At 51.5% G+C, this 16,626-nt stretch overlaps 1 protein-coding gene across 10 annotated transcripts in view; it reads left to right on the top strand.

The window, feature by feature from the left end:
• The window catches only part of ERI3 (ERI1 exoribonuclease family member 3), a 122,344-nt gene that overhangs the window by 88,696 nt on the left and 17,022 nt on the right, over nucleotides 1-16,626 (top strand). For 8 of the 10 annotated variants that reach the window (XM_023535079.1, XM_023535080.1, XM_011367557.2 and 5 more), the window contains one exon: nucleotides 9,035-9,134. The exons of the other annotated variants lie outside the window; for them this stretch is intronic. In XM_023535079.1, coding sequence (XP_023390847.1) covers nucleotides 9,035-9,134 — 100 coding nt within the window. Of the gene's footprint in view, nucleotides 1-9,034; nucleotides 9,135-16,626 lie in introns of those variants that run through there. 10 annotated transcript variants of the gene reach the window in all.

Here is a 16,626-nt window from a genome sequence, read left to right as displayed (position 1 = left end):
TCCTTTTTATTAGGAAAAAGGACATGATTTTTCTCTTTCATCTTCAGGCCTGTCCAACTTCTGAGAGTCAAACTTAGCAAAATGCATGCCCCTGACTGAGGACTAGTTACATGCCAAGTTCAAAGCTTTGGACTTGAAACATAGAATTTTGCTTTACAGACTGGTTCTGACACCCCTCAGGGGATTAGCCCAACAGCTCAGTATCAGGAAGGGGGTGGGAGAGACAGGGTCATTTGACACAGTTCAAACTGTAGTCCTGAGCCCGTCCCCTCTCCATATAGGCCTAGGTGGGAGGACATAAGAACTTGGACCATTTGGAGGGGATAAGGGAATGACCCCAATGGTTATCAAAAACCCACTTGTCATGCAATATGAAGGGCTAGACTTCAGAGAGAGAATTGGGGAGGAATGGCCCCAGGAAGAATTGGGTTTGTGCAGTTCAGGGATGATAGGACCAAGAGGCAGAGACATGGTGATGTTAAGAGCTGCCACCACAAAGGGCTAGGTCAGAGGGAGGAAGCATGTGTAACAGTAGCAGGAGGAATTTTTGTCCAGGAGGCCATGAGGCAGGAACTTGTCTTGTGCCTTACAGGCACCTTTGAGGGCCTTGTTGGTTTGAAGGAAAGGTAACACACCTCCTCATACAAGAGACTTGCTGCTGAAATGGTGGGAGGTCTGGAAGGCTCAGCTGAGCCTTATCATTGGGCCTCTCTCTCTGTGTGGCCTCTGCCCAGGCTCTTTCTTGAGTAACCTCAAGACAGCACCCTGGTCTCAGTCTGGCCTATCTCTGCCAGCCCTGGATGCTAAAAGCTCTGCCCCATGGCTGAGGCCCTGGGAGGTGGGGGCTTTGGTCCGTCTTGCTAGTGCCCTGCAGTCCCCATCTCCTAATCGGGACCTAATATGGGGGAGCTATGGCAGGGGCGGGGTGGGGGGAGTACATTGAGCCTTCTGCCTTAACCGAATTTCCATACCTCCTGTTGTTAATTATAGAGATGTAATAATGCGATTAGTGCACGATTAAAAAAAATCCCTGATATGATTACCATGGATTTAATATCACATGATATATCATTATATCGTTATGCAGTGACAGATGTAATTGAAATACACTTATTGGAGCCGGGGGTGGTGTTTCATTCAATCCCCGACACCCCGGGGAGGAAAAGGCTGGCTAAAAAGACGCAATGGGAGAGGAAATTGTAATGAAAACAAAGAAAACTCACAATGTAACTCTCACCCTGGGCACTTTGCTCAGATTGACCTGCCACCTTGGACTCTGTGACAGTGCACGTGGAGCCCCAGATAGGCCAGCCTCTTTAAGGGCTGAGGCAGCATGGCTGAGGAGCTCCTTATCTGGTTTCCACTCCACAAACCTCAGTGTTCCCAAATCCCTCTGACTTGGTAATGAAGCTCTGGGAACACGAGGGAGATCACTCTACCTGAAAATAGACTCAGGACCCTCATGAGATCAAACTGAGCTGGCACCTGTCCTCCAAATGTTATGGACCCCGGACCCGTGGTGCAGCCCCTGCCTTTGCTGTGGTGGTGGTCCAGGGCACTAGAGGCAGCTGTCCTATTGTAGTCAGTGAGCAAGAAGGTTAAGTACACAGAGATGATAATTATCCCATTCAAGGTCTGTTGATGGAAACAGGCAGCAGCAGCTCTGGGGCCCCTGAAGTGTGTCGGTAGCCAGGGAACACCGTGAATACACAGAACTACCAGCAGGGAGTAGAGAGGATGGGTTTGTGTCACCTGATGCAAGTGTCCATCCTTTTGCTGCTGGCCAGGTTTTTGCTGGGCCTGAAGAATGGAGTGAGGGCTGGCTACTCATAAGGCCAAAGAATTCAGAAAAGGAGTAGTGGGGTCAGGAACAGTCTACCTTTCCTGACACAGGCAGCTGAGCCCCCAGTTCTAAGGACAATCAGCAGGGGATTGCTGTTCTTCTGGGCAAGAATAGCAGTGGTTCCTGAAGGAGACTGGGTAGGATTGACAGTGATAGCAACTCTGGAAACTAGGCCTTCCTTCCTGGCAGAATTATACTCAAAGAGGTATTTTTCCCTTCCCCCAATAGAAACAATTCAGAGAGACGGTAGTTACAGCTCCTGACCTAAGAACCTCCCAGCATCATGGGGTAACAGATTTGTAAGCAAATCTAATACTACAGGTGCTGTTCAGAATATGGGTGGATTTAAAGAAGGGATGTGTCGGGAAACACTTGGTAAAGGAAGGTACTTTTGAGTTAAGTGTTGAAAGAGGAATATGTGTTCTTTGGAACAAAAAGTGGGAAGGCAGAGGGCATTCTAGGTAGGCTGAAGGAATTTCTCGAGTCAAGTCTTGGAGGCGTGAAACAGCAGTCTCGGGACTTAGTGGTAGTAAGGAAGAAGAAGGAAGCAAGGTTGACCCCCCACTTTTCTGGTAGACCGGGTAAGCTGGAATGGCTTTCCCTGGGATTGGGGAACCCAGAAGGAGCTCTTTGGAGAGATGTCGAAATGGGTTTTAAACATATTGAGAACGAAGTGTCCGAGTGATATCCAGATGGCACTGCCAGGTAGGCAACAGAATATATGTTTGACACTCAAGTAGAGGAAGGAAATACTGATTTGGAAGTTGGAGAGGTCTAAGACGAGGAAGTCGAAGATATCACTCAGGGAGAGTGGTACAGAATGTAGACAAAAACAGGAAGAAGGAGCACGTGAGTATATGCATAGGATGACCAGATGCAGAATAGACTAGACAGGAGATTGACAGGAAAATATCAGAGACATAAGAAAACTCAAAGAGTAGAATGTTGAGAAAACCAAAGGAAGAAGGATTTTAAAGACAAAACAGGCTGCTGAGTGGCGAAGGCAGCAGAAACCTGAAACTGCTCATGGATGTGGGCAACATGGTGAGGACTGTTGACTTTAGCAGGAGCTAAGTGGCATTGGTAGGGCTGGAAACCAGTCTGCAAGGGTTAAGGAGTGGTGGGGGAGGTAAGTGGAGGTGAGTGGAGACAACCTTGAGAAGTTTGGTTGTTAACAGAACAGGCAGCGGCTGGGTGGGGATATGGAGTAAATGGAGGCCTTAAATAGTAATAATTTAATACTTACATAACTTTCAAAGAGCCAGGCATTATTTTAAGCTCTTTACATACAATAACTTGTTTAATCCTCTCGTCAACTCTAGGGTTTGTATTGGTTTTCCAGTTAGTATTGCTGCTTAACTTATCACCCCAAAACTTAGTGACTAAGACATCAACTATTTTACTATCTCTGATGGTAATTCAGGAAAGTCTCAAGTTGTCTGGCTGAGGTTCTCTCACATATTTGTCGTCCGTGACTAGAGCTGGCACAGTGTGTGGTTGTTGCAGCTGGGGGCTTGCTGGGCATCTCTTCACTTAGCCTCATGGCTTCTCTGTGTGGTCTCTCTGCATGGACTTGTTTGGGCTTCCTTACAACATGGCCACCTCAGAGTGGTCTCACTAACGTAGGGTGGTTCAGGGCTCTAGGGCAAGTATTCCAGCGAATGAGGGAGAAGCTGCCCTAGTGTTTCTGAAATAGCCTTAAAGTTACATAGCATTATTTCTCTGTTACTCTGTTGGTTGAAATAGTAACAAAAGCCTGCCTTGTTTCAAAGGGAGGAACACAGACACTCCCTCTTGATGGCATATATACCAGAGTCACATTGTAAGAAGAGCCTATGAGATGGGAGATAATGTTACAGCCATCCTAGAAAATAGCCTGCCACAATTGGTGTGTTAGACTGAACCTGGAAGAGGGAGAGGGAACAGCATTCTCAAAAGCAGTTTGCATTTTGGGGGATGGCACGAGAATATTTGGAGGTGGCAGTGGGATGGGTGTTCCTGAGTAACCTCAGGTATACCTGGAGGAAAGAACTACCATCCCATTTTGTAGTATAGGAAACAGGCTCAGAGAGGTTTAATAATTCATCCAAAGTTATAATGCCAATACTTGACAGAACTGGGAACCAGTTTGGCTGGTTTGTCTGACTCTTGAGCCTGCCTTCACTGCCCTTCTGTGAGACTGGGCTGCTGGGCACGCCATCCTCCTGGTTACCTGTGGCCTTAGTACTTGGTTCACCAGCTAGAGAAGTGTTAGTAGTTAGATAAAATGTTAGGTAGTAATTATGTCTGTTAGACTTTCTTTCCTTCATCCTCCAGTGTATCTCCTTTACAGCTTTGTCTGTTGGGTGTTTATGAGAATGGCGGTTGGTTTGATTTGGTTCCTTGTCTTGGGAAATGGCCCATCAGTCTTAGGCTCATAGGGTGACAGTCACCCAGATATCTGATTAAAGACCTCCTCTCTACCTCATGGGGTGGGGGTGACCAGATAGGTCAGATGCGCTGGTGCCAGCTAAGAAACTCTGGGTTTTCTGGAAGTTGCAGGGTAGTCTCTTCTTCTATTTGCAGTCTGAGCTGGGTTCTAGCCCCAATCACTGCCCTGCCCACTCAGTGTCCACCCCATTCTCAGGGCCATGGTAGGCAGCGAATGGGTGGGCAGAGATACCGAGCAGCTGTCAATGCCTCTTCTTTCCTCTTTGAAGGATCCGATGCTGCTGCCGATGAGGGCTACTTCATCTATTAAACCCAATACACTTGTCGCAGCTGCTAAGCCCCCGTAAGCCGCCGGGCGCCGTGTTTGTGATGGGACTGACAGTGCATGGAGGAGGCTGATTATACACGATTCCATTTCGCAGGCCCAGCAATGTAATTTCACAGGGCGATCAGCGTTTGCATGTAATAGCAGGCTGTGCTGAGGTGTCAGAATATTAAAGGCGCTAATAGCAAAGCTCCCTGTTACACAGGGGGCCACCCGCCGCGCCTACAGCAGGGCTGCGCGGCAGGCCCGTCGCAGATGGCTGGCCACTAAGCTAATGGGGCAGCAGCCAAGGCGGGCAGAGCCACGAGAGGGGAGAGCCAGCCGGGAGCAGCTCAGCACCTGCTTCCCCGCGCATGGAAATTACAGGAGCCCAGGGGAAGGGAAGTGTGCGTGCCTGCCTGGCGCATGGCTGGGATAGTGCAGTTTGGTAAACCTGCATCTATCACCCCAACTTCATCTGCCCTGGATAGGACACGGGCCCCTCAGTCCTCCTTCCACCTGCCCCAAATTCTGGTCAGGAACCCATCAGGTGGGCCCTGGTGCGGCTGGAGAAGTGGCCCCCAGAGAATGTTGAACCAGCATGGAAAATGCGGCTCAGGAACAGGCTCTTAGCAAGAGTTCTTAAAACAGATTCCTGCCCTGCACTGACCAAGGTCAGAAAGCCTCTGGGTCCCTTACCCCCCTCCGCCGCACCCCCACCCTACCCAGGCTGGCAGGGGAAAGGGAGAGAGTGCGGTTAGGAAGCAGGCTGGAAAAAGGAGTAGACAATAATTAGCACCCCACTATTGATGCCATTTTGCATGGAGCTGGGAGGCAGCACCTTAAGATATGTCTCCTTCCATCCATGTTGGCTGCCGCAGCAACACCCAGGCCCTTGCCTTTGCATTCTCCAGGCTCACGCCTGCCATTTTCCTTTGCCCTTGCTGTGTCTTCAGCTTGGTTCCCTCCAGTACCACTCCTTCCAGGAAGCTTTCCTAGCCACCTCCAACCCTGCATGGATCTATTTGTTTCCTTGTCCCTGTGGACAACCCATAGGGGACAGCCTCCCTGAATCCTCCTGCTCTGATGGTTCCCTGGGTCCCAGCCTTGGCTTCTCAGCCAGAATCTGAGACACAGCCCACATCACCTTGCCCTGAGCTGGGCTCCTGGGAAGGCTCTGCTAAGAATCATGGATGGATGTAATCTCTTAGAGAGGACGTCTGGAGGGAGTGGTGATGGAAGGAGGGGTATGCCTATGTGGGTATGTATATATCTAGGAGGAGGGCAGGGTGTTTAGAAGTGAGTGCTGGGGGTGGCAGGCATGTGGATAGAGGTGCAGAGGGTGGCAGATATCAGATCACACATTGGTAGGAGCACAGGTTGCTGTAGGACTCTGTGTTCTCTGGGTAGCTCTCTCTGTCCCATAGCCATGCCTGAGGGGTACTCAAGTTGGCAGGAGTTGTGGGTAACTTGAGGTGCTGGGCCCTGGTACTGTGCCTAGGGATTCTGTGAGGCTGGTAGTCACTTGTGAAGGTTCAGCTCTGCAGGGATGTGTGGCAGTACCAGGGGGAGACATGCCAGGGTTCTCAACAGAGGCAGCAGGGGGAGAGCCCAGGCTGAAGGAGAGCAGTTTTAATTAACCGTTTTTAATATCATTTTGGACTTTGGCTGGTATGTGAAGGCCCCGCTGGAAGCAGCATTTGTAAAAATTAAATCCCTCTTATTAGTAGCTTGGCAGACCCATGTGCACGTGCCGCACACCCCCACTCCCCGCCACCCATGCCCCCCTGAGGAAGTGCTGGATGAGGCCATGTCACAGCAGCAATTGGTTATCACGCCTTATCTGCGAATATGAGACTGTGCGGCATGACACCCGCGGCCGTGGTGGAGACGCCAATTCATCTCGCCCTCGCTCTGACAAGCTAGACTGCCCTTCCTGAAAGGCATCCGTCAGACGGGACTGGGGCTGCCGACTTGCCTGGTACCTCTGCTTTTCTGCCGTGGATTCTGCCTTGCCCTGGTCCAGCCCGGTCTTCCTGGGCTCTGCTGCCTTCCACCCTCTTTCCACATATCCCAGTCTGGGGAAGATCTTGGGGAGTCATAATTATAATAATAATCTAATCATGGTGACACGTTGGGGCAAGCGTCTAATGTTATCTGAAGTGGTCTTCCCGCTTAGCTGCGATAAGACCAAGGATGACGTGCAGATAACGTTGAGCTGCCCCGTCCCCTGAGCCACAAGCAGAGCAGAGGGGCCTCAGCAGCCCTGCCGCCCGCCCGCCCGTCGCTTTAAGCCGGGAAGCGGCAGCACCTGCTAATGCAAGTGTTTAATATTTGATGGGCTGGGATAAAGCAGGATCACCTTCGAATTGAATTGAGTGTCAGCCGAGAATCTATTACTGAAATTCGGGTGTGATTTGACAGCAAAGTAGACGATGTTATTCTTCACTAGTTACTGCAATCTTCTCCCCGACATCACTTAAATATTTTTTTCTTTGCTTGAGTAAACACACATTATCCTTCTTTTTTCCCCTTCCTTCCCTTTTTCCTTTTTAGAGGGGAAAAAAACCCATCCAGCTCGCCTTCTCTAGGCTGATAGAGTAGATTGTTATTTCTTTATTTGTCCTATTAAATGGAATTTCTGATCGTTTAATCCGGCCTTTGTAAGTGATTTTAAAGTACTTGAAAGCTGGCCTGCCACTGCTTTCTGGCCCACTGCGCTCCAGCCCTGGCCCTGACCACGCTCAACAGCTTCTCCAGCTGTGCACCACCCACTGGCACCCACTGGCTACTTTCCCTCGATGCCTGCGTTCCCCAGACTCTGCCCTGGCTCGAAGCCAGCGTCCTCTTCCCTGTCCTTGAGAGCCTCACACTCAGCCCCAGATTTGTGGGTGCAGCTGTGACCTGGGGAAGGGTGAGAGGGTTGGCTGGGAAGTTGGGCTGTGGCTGGTACCTCTGTGGTCAAGGAAAATGGCCTTAGAGGGTGCCGAGGTTGAAATACACTGGCACCTAGCCTTTCAGTGCTCAAGGGGCTGAGGCTTAGTTCCTGCAGGTGGGCATGAAGGGCACTAACCCTCTGCCCAGCTCCTTGGCCCTGGCACAGACTCAGTGTCCAGCCTTTGGTCTTATTTCTGAACCTGTGCTGGGTACACTCCCCTATGAAGGAGTCTGGAGTGGGGCAGGGACCTCCTAGGCCCAGTGATGGGTGGGGGCACTGCAATGAAACTTTGGTTTCATCAGTGGACTCACCATCCATCTTCTGGGGACTCACTCAAGCTTTATTCTCATTGACCACTGTCCCAAACACTTCCTGCCACTGGGAGAAGGGCAGCCTGGTGTTTGGGGATTTCTGAAGTCAGGGGATGGGTAATATTTGAAGGGTCAGCTAGCTGCACAAGCCCACTAGTAGAGAAGCCTAGAACTTTGCTAGCAGGCTGAGTAAGAATTAAGTCCCCCTCGGGCCACTTAATAGTGCTATAACCCTCATATGTCCCTTTTTTCTGGGCCTCAGTTTCCTTATCTGTGACAGGTCATCATGCTTGTAAGGAACTGTAAGAGCAGGTGCCATCCCTGTCTTGCCATGTGCCCCCCCCCCCTGTCTTATGGAGGTTAGTGGTGGCCAGGTGGCATGAATAGGGGATGGAGGGGGGCAATGAAGTGCTGGGGGCCTGAGCAGATCGATGCCCCCGGCACTTCCTTCCCCAACCCCAGGAAAACAATTAAGTACAGATCGATGGGTGGCCGCTTTGAATATGCATAACTGAGCACTTGACCTTCAGCAGAGATCTGCTTCCCCCTAACACACACACACACACACACACACACACACACGATCACACACACACACACACACACACACACACACACACACGATCACACACTCACACACTCGCATACTTCTGTGCTCCCCTCACAGCTGTTTAAGTCAACCAGGTGAGCTTACTCCTCCTCAGCTGAGCTCCCACATGACACTCAGACGTCTATATAGCCTCACCTGTCTCTGGATCAAAAGCAACTTAACCATGGGCAGGTGACTGGCTTTGGTTTTTCTGTCTGTGCAGTGAAGTTTGAATATATTGGTCTCTGAGTCCTTCCTGTCACTAGTGTCTGTGGTCAGTAATACTGTGGGGAGGGGGCCCCACAGAATGCTGGAGACTCTGGAGAGGAGTGCGTGGTGAAGAGGGGTCCTGACAAGCAAAGTCTTAGTAAATGGGAGCTCCCTAGAGAAGCTAATGATGGAGCACCCAGTGAGGACTGGAGGCCATGGCTGGGGAGATACCCAGAAGAAAGGGCATCTGGAGGAAGACAGTGGAAAGGGGACCCAGTGAGGGGACTCTCAGGAAGTGGCATGATGAGAGTAAGCACTTGGGGGGAAGATTTGGTGTGGGGAGGGTGAGCAATGGGGTCGGCTCAGGGGTTGGGGCCTCTGTTAACCTCTCTCGCCTCCTGTCTTCCAGGCTTACAGCTTCGCCATGGGCTGCTGGCCCAAGAATGGACTTCTAGACATGAACAAGGGCCTCAGCCTGCAACACATAGGCCGGCCCCACAGCGGCATTGGTCAGTCCCTCCACTGTCCCCCTGGCAGCTCGGTCCGGTCTCTGCCCGCATGCCTCAGTCCCCTGGCACACAGAGAAGTTCTTTGGCTCCTTTAGTGCTCTAACAGGGTGCTCTCCATATCTGGGGGAGCAGGAAAGGAGGGTGGAGTGAGGGGAGAGTGGAACCAGACCATTGGAAAGGATCTCAAAAACAGTAGGAGGAGGCTGGGGTCTGGGCTTTGAGTGGGTCACAGGTGACTCTGGATTCAAGCCAGGGTATCCCCGCCCCTGACTGCATCTCTAGTGGGTGATGTCCTCAGAGGGGTGGGCACATGTCAACTTACCCACCCCCCGTGGAGCTGGAGGAGGCTGTTTAATATTGTTTCAAGTCTGTGGCCACTAAACTGGGCGATCAATGGGAGTTAAGGAGATGAATTATTTAAACCTCACCAGCTTTTAATTAGTCGGGGTCCTTCTGACCGATGGCTCCGTCCACAAGGTATTGACTCCCCCGCAGGAGCAGCAGCCTCCATTGAACGACGCCTGGGTTGGGAGGGGCCACTTGGGATACCTGGTGGGGGCGTACCCTCAAGGGGATTCCTGCTTGGGAGGGAACTGAAGTGGCTGTGGTTCTAGGCATTGGAGGCTCTGCTAGCATCTGATCTATCAGTAGGATACGTGTCTGTGTGTGTGTATGTGCATACGCGCATGTGCGTGTGCGTGACACTTTCAGCTGCATGTCTCTGTGTCCATCTAAAAGTATTTATGTGTCCATGTATGTGTATATCTGAGGGATGCATATGTGTATAGCAATATATCTGTATACATTTTTCTGCGGGCATATATATATATATGGAAGCAACCATCAGCCTGAGTGTGTGTATCCATCAGAAAGTAAGTCTATTCATTTTTGTGTATCTTATTGTGTGTGCATGCAAATGCTTTCAAGCAGGGTACTTGGCAGGCATAGGCTTTGTTCCAAGTGGGGAAAAACGAGGGTATTCCTGAGTGGTGCTGTGACATTATCATAATGTGTGTACCTTTGGGGAGGTTTGGGTGTAGCGGGGAGTAGACTGGCAAGATAACCAAAAGGACCCATTTGCTTGCTACAGACAAGCCTCTCATCCTTTTCACAGACATCACTGGTGCCTGGTGGGTACTAGACAGGCTGAATGGAAGTTCCTGTCCTCAGGGAGCTCACATCCTGGGAGGAGACAGAGACTGAACTGGGCACGTGCTATCAGGACACTAAGGGCTATGATAGAAACACCTGGGCTGCCCTAAGGGAGGTTTCCCCTGTCCTCACTTGCCAAGGTAGCTTCTAGTCCTTCATTTACATTTCACTGATTTCTGGGATGCCCTGTATCATTCTTGTTAGGGGGAAAGAGGAAGCCGTCAGTGGGCCTGGGGAATTGGGGGTAACCCACATCAACTGCTGTTCCCTCCCATAGAAGCTATTCCAGACCACCAGAGGAGACCACAAACCTAGGAAGATGACATGCCTGGGAGGTCGGCAGGAAGTTTCCCAGAGAAGAGGACGCTTAAGTCAGGAAATCCTTGAAGGATAAATGGGAGTCTACTAGGCAGAGAAATGAGGGAAGGCTTTTCTACTTGGTTGGAACTGTGTGTACAAAGCCCAAGGGCATGAGGGGGAAGCCTAGCATGTTGAGAGTACATGGTCAGACATCTCAAAGTAGTTTCCAGTGACTGGTGTGAAACTGCTTCAGGTTAGGGAATAATTAATGGGGGGTAAGTGGGCCTTGAATGCCAGGTTAAAGGGAGTGATTTCTCATGAGGTTTTGATGAGATGGAAGAAGTTTATGAGTTAAGAGAATGGCATGATCAGAGCTCTGATTCAGAATCACTGAGGCAGTTTGTACTACACAAACTAGTTCTTAGTAGATGCCCTAAATGCAGTAGGATGAGTGGATGAATGAACAATTGAGTAGCTGAGTAAATGAGTGACAGGAAAAGGGAGGGACCAGAGAATGGGGATTAGTGAGAGGCCTGTCATTGGCCCAGGGGAGGAGGAACTGAGTCGCCAGTCTTGCAGGTAGGCAGGACCAGTGGGACTGGGTTAACTCACCGTTCATAGTCTTGAGCTGGGTTCTGTGTATCTGTCTAGGGTATATTTGTGAAAGAAATGGCTTCCTTGTTCCTACTTTTGCTGCTTCCTGGGACTCAGTGATGCTCCTCTTGTCTGTTCACACATGTCGATTCTAGGTTAGGAGTCCTGAGGTGTTCCCTCCTTTGTTGAGGAGGGTTTTTTTTTAACTAGGTGGGCCCCAGGGGACAGCCCAAGGCTATGTATGACAGAGTAAGGGCTCTGGAGCCAGAATAAGGTCTAACTGTACTCCCCAGAGTCCTGTGACCTCTGACAAGGGATAGTGCTATTGCCACTCAGGGCTGTTGGGAAGATTTAGTGAAGTCAGCTGTGTAAAGGGCTTGTGCAGTGCCTGGCACACAGTGGGTGCTCAGGGAGCTCCCCCTTCCCTGTTGCCCTGCCTATACTAGGGCCTCTCCAGGCCACTAGTGGTTCCTGGCACTTGATTTTTGTATCTTTGAATGAAGAGGGCTGCCCTGCTCTGAGGTGTGGGTGAAGGTGCTTGGAAGGGAGGGAGGATGCAGGGCATTAATTGGGCTGGGAGAGGCGGGGAGGGGAGGTGTGGGTTTTGAGCAGTGAGGTTAATGGCCCTCGCGCCAAAGAGACAGCTTTAATGAGCTTCAGCTGGCGGTGCCCCGAGTTACTGTGCGTGCTAAAAGGGTCGCGCTGTAAGAGTTTGATGTGGACTATTTCCCAGCCCTGGGGTCAGGGGTCAGCTCCTGTCACTGGCCACTCAGGCTGGTCCTCAGTGACATGGTGCTAATTAACTGTGTGAGGAGCTGCCAGCCTGGAGTGGGGAGTGGTATGTATATTGATGGGGGGATGGGGTGGTGAGGCGGCATTGGAGATGATGGGCAAGGGTTCTGCAGATCCCACAGCTTAGCCATCTCCAGGATCTGCTTGGTTCTCCCACAATGCCACAGTGGGGCAGTGGCTCCATGTGCAAATCACATGACCCTGGGTCCTAGAGGGAGCTCCTGAGCCTCTTTCTAAGGTATGTGTGGCCAGAGGAGCCTATGGGGCCTACTTGACAGGGACTACTGCTGAGCATTGGGTAATGGAGGTTCTGAGACAGCAAGGGAGCAGGCATACTGGAGGGGTGGGCTGATGGAGGGGAAGGGCAGGGACATCCAGCTGTAGAAGGGGAGAGGGCCACTAGGATGGATGTGGGTAGCTGAGCTGTTTGAGGGGGAGCATGGGAATGATCAGGCAGAGGAGTGACCTGGTCAAAGTTGGGCTTCAGTCAGAGCAGCCTGAGAGTGTACAGGGAGGACTAGTGAGGAGAAATTGCAGAAGAGGAGGTACAGTAAGGTACATGGAGGTGATGGTTAATTCTGAGCTGGCAGTGGCTATGAGAATGGAGTGGGGACCAGGTCAGTGAATGTTTACCTTGCATCTACTGTGTGTCAGAGGCTGTGAAAGGTATTAGAAATGTATTGGTAAAGATGACAGACACAGTGCCCTGCCCCCACAGAGATCACAGGCACAGTCTTCAGGATGGGGTGTTGGCTTGGCCCTGGGGACTGAGAGCGAGGTAGGGCTCAGGGATGGAGGCAGTGAGGCTCTGAGAGGAAGCGGGGTATGGGGCTGTCAGCATGGTCTCTCAGTCAAAGCGGGGACACCTCCTTCTGGGGGAGTGGATTTGGCCTTGTGAACAGGGTGGTACTGGAGCGAGTTGTGGATGAGGAGGGACTGCTGATGGCCATGGCTGTTCTGTGGGCTCTGTCAACTTCCTTGGCTTGAGCCAAAGTCCCTAGGCTGGGCAGCCTCCACCAGGGACTGCTGAGTGTGACGTGGTCCTCCTTTCATTTCAGCCAATGGTCAGTAAGACACTCACATTATTTGGGGGCACCTTATATTAGCTAATGTAATTTTCACACCAGTCTTTTGAAGGCAGGCGTTTTCATTCCCATTTTATAGGTTATGAAACAGAGGCTTAATTAGTAAGCAGCTTGCCTGAGGTCACACAGCCAATTGAATTGAGGAGTCAGGATTCAAACCCAGGCCCATCTGAATGCAAAGCCTGTATTCTCACTACTGTGCTGAACTGGAAGTACCTTTTTGATGTTGAGCTTTGTGCTGCCCACAGAGATGATGAGGAAGAAAATAAGCTTACTTCTCTCATTTCCTTCAGTTTCATGCGAAACATACAGGCCTTGACAAAGTTCCAGTAGCAACCACAGGAAGAAAAGAAAGGAGGCATTGCCACGCCTTCACTTCTGCTACAGTCGTGCCCAGAGCCAGGGCCCTGCAGCCACTGGCTTCTGACCTCCTCCTTACCCCAACAGCTCTTACTTTGTGATTTGGGTTTGCTCTCCACCTCTTGGCTCAGGAAAATCTGCCCATCTTCCAGGGCCCACCTCCTCTGGGAATCTTGCCTGGCCCTCCCAGTGTGGATGTACAGAATACACCCTTAGGCTCCGGTTATAATTTGTTTGGTAATGATCAGGCCCCACATACTTGACCTCTCTAAGGGCAAGACCCGGGCCTCCTTTGCATCTTTCTTTTTGGAAATCTGCACAAGAAATGTCAGTAAAATCTCACTTGTTATTGAGACATGGAGATCCCATAGACTGCTGATTCCAGCTGGCTGGGAGAATAACTAGAACCTTCCCTGACTCCCAGCTGGGTGGTCCTGCCCCAGTTGTTGAGCCCCTCTGCTCAGGGACTGAGGAGGGTCCCTCTGAGGCTCATGATAAAGAAGGATGGCCAGACACCAAGTGGATTCTCTCAGGAACTTGTTGCCCAGTACAGTTTGGCAAGAGAGCTGGGCTAGCAGGTGGCAGGGTGGGGGTCTGGCCCCAGAAGGGCAGTACTGGCCTTTAGTCTCCCCTGAAGGAATGGGGTGCCTATCAAGAGTCCAGTCAGAGCGCATTAGCTCTGTGACATGGATCTCATTAGCGCCCGTGAGAGGTGTCACTGCGGGAGAATTGTCGGCTCCGGGAGATGCTTGTACCAAAAGGAAGAAAGGACAGTGACAGCCTTTTCTCTGCCGCCTCTGCTGCCAGCTCCCTGGGCCGCCCGCCCTCCTCCTCCTCGTGGGGGTGTGGGGGTGCTAGCTAATGAGCTCGTCTACAGTACAGCTTTGCCTTCCCCTCCTTGAAGTTCTCTTGGTCCCTCTGAAGACCTCAGGCCCAGGATTAGCACACACCAAACAGCAGCCCCCCTCTTGCCCAGCAGGGAGTTCCTTCTGATCACCTGCTTCTGCTACCGCGGCAAGGGAAAGGAGGTGGGGCCAAGACAGCCACTGTGGCCAGGGGACGACGGCTTTCACCTCTGGAAGGCTCACGTCCTCTGCCTCTCTCAGCAGCACAACCATGTCCACTTCTCTGCAGTGGGCTCTTTCTTTCCAGTTCTCTGCCCCTCTCCTTTCCCCATGACATCTCCCATCCTGGCAGGGTCCTCATTTTCGTGATGAACCCTTCTCCCAAGGCAGGGAAGAATGTGGGGACTCTGGCTCAGGGTTCAGCAGGGTGTGGCATTCAGATATGATCTGATATAAGACTTTCTGGCTCAGCTAGGACTTCAGAATTAGCAAGAGTCCAGTGTCTGGGTTTCAGATGACCTGAAGGTGGTGAAGTATTGATATGAGGCCCCTGCAGACCTGATAGTCCTCTCCTTAGCTGTCCTGAAGAGGCAGAGAGGTACCTCCCCACCTTCTCCCTGCTTCAGCCATCTTTCAGGGCTGTGAGGGGAGGAGCCCTCACAGCTGCCTTAGGGGGAGGGTCAGAGACAGCTGGAGTGCATTCTTCCCTAGCACTGTCCTCCACTCCTGTCTGTTCTTTGTGGTATATCCCAGAGAAAGTAAGGGGGATAGATAGCCATGAGAAGAGAGAACTGTCCAGGCACCCACAGTGTCCACTGGCCTGCTCGGATAGTGCTCAGGGAGAGGGGCGCACACCTTCCTCCCTGAGCTGGCACCCTTGGAGCCCCAGGGACATCTGAAGAATTGATCCTCGCCAGAGATCATGCTCCAGTCTTCAGTAGCCACCACAGATGGAAAATGGATAGACGTACAGACGAGTGGACTGACGGATGGAGGACAGTTCTGGTGTATGTATGTTTGTGTTCTGTGTGTATGATGCACTGGGAAGTACAATCTTTGTTTCCTACCTTCCTAGCCCTGGGCCCCAGCCTGGCCTCCTCTTGTCTCTCCGTATCTCCTGTCAAACCATCGCAGACGTAAATGACAAAGAAATCAGAAAGACAGATCAATGCCGGCCAAATTAGCACTTGCAGATAGACTGTGCGGGGATGTCAGCGCCCTGACCCCTGGTGATCTTGCAGCCTCCGCTGCTGATATTATGCAAATTGCATCCATCTGGCAGGACCCGCGTGCTTGCTGCTCCTACTCAGAGGAGTAATGGGCTGGGGGTGGGCGGGAGTATTGGAGCAAGAGTCGGTGGAGTGAGTGTGTGCGTGTGTGTGCATGTGTGAGCATGTACTTGAGTGTATGTGAGGGCGTGCGGTGCCCACCAAGCACTGGGCGGTGATGGAGTGATTGACAGGGCAGATAAGGGGCTGCATTGGATTCCTTTGGGCTGGGGGATTAGGAGCAGCCACAGATGGGAGATAACCGTACTTCATTTCAGTTTATTTTCCTCCTTATCCCCTCTCCCCACCTTCACTCCCCGAAAAACACAATCTCTCTAGTTTGCGTTTTCATCAATATTTGCAAGTCATTACCACTTGTTTAAGGTGAGAGACAATGTCAGGGCCCAGACCAGGCCAGCCCTTCCCCCAGTCCTGTGCAGGCCTGGTACCCTGAGAATGAATTCTTAGAGCAGCCCCGACAGCCTGCACCCCAGTGATGTTCACTCCTTCCTCCCTTGCACACAGTACTCATGGGACTAGTCATACCTCATAACCTGCCCTACTCACCTACCTCATCTGACCTAATGGCCCCTGACAAACCTGGGCCCCTGCCCCTCCCACCTGTCGCCGCTGCGTGCCAGCCCTGCCTCCAAGTTTAGGCTCCAGCATAGGTGCTTCCGCCCCTGGTAAGAGCTGTGCCTCTGGGAGCTATTCTTCCTCTTCTTCAGGACTCTGGACCCTTCCCCACAGCTCTTCCAGTCCTTGACACTATTGACCAGGGCCAAGACCCCGGCTGGGCAAAGTGGGGCCTGTGGCCTATGGAGAGGGGAATTTGTTTGGTCTGGTCTGAATCCCCATCTACACCAGTATCCTTCCGTGACATTTGCTTAGTGTCAGATACAGTACAGAGGACTTTTTATGTGTTTTCTCCTTGAACTCCCAAATCCTATGGGATAGAGTCTGTCACCTCTACTGTATGTGAGAAAACCGAGGCTTAGGAAGGTTGTCATTCACCCAAGGCTGCAGAGCAAGGAAGTAGGAGAGCCAGAATTTAGACGCATCTGTCTAGGGTCAGAGCTCTTAATCGGCAAGCTCC

Source organism: Pteropus vampyrus, unplaced genomic scaffold (genome assembly GCF_000151845.1).
Source record: "Pteropus vampyrus isolate Shadow unplaced genomic scaffold, Pvam_2.0 Scaffold135, whole genome shotgun sequence".
In the NCBI taxonomy this organism is placed as follows: Eukaryota; Metazoa; Chordata; class Mammalia; order Chiroptera; family Pteropodidae; genus Pteropus; species Pteropus vampyrus.
Note: the sequence above shows the minus strand (reverse complement) of the source record. Positions and strands in the feature narration are given on the sequence as shown.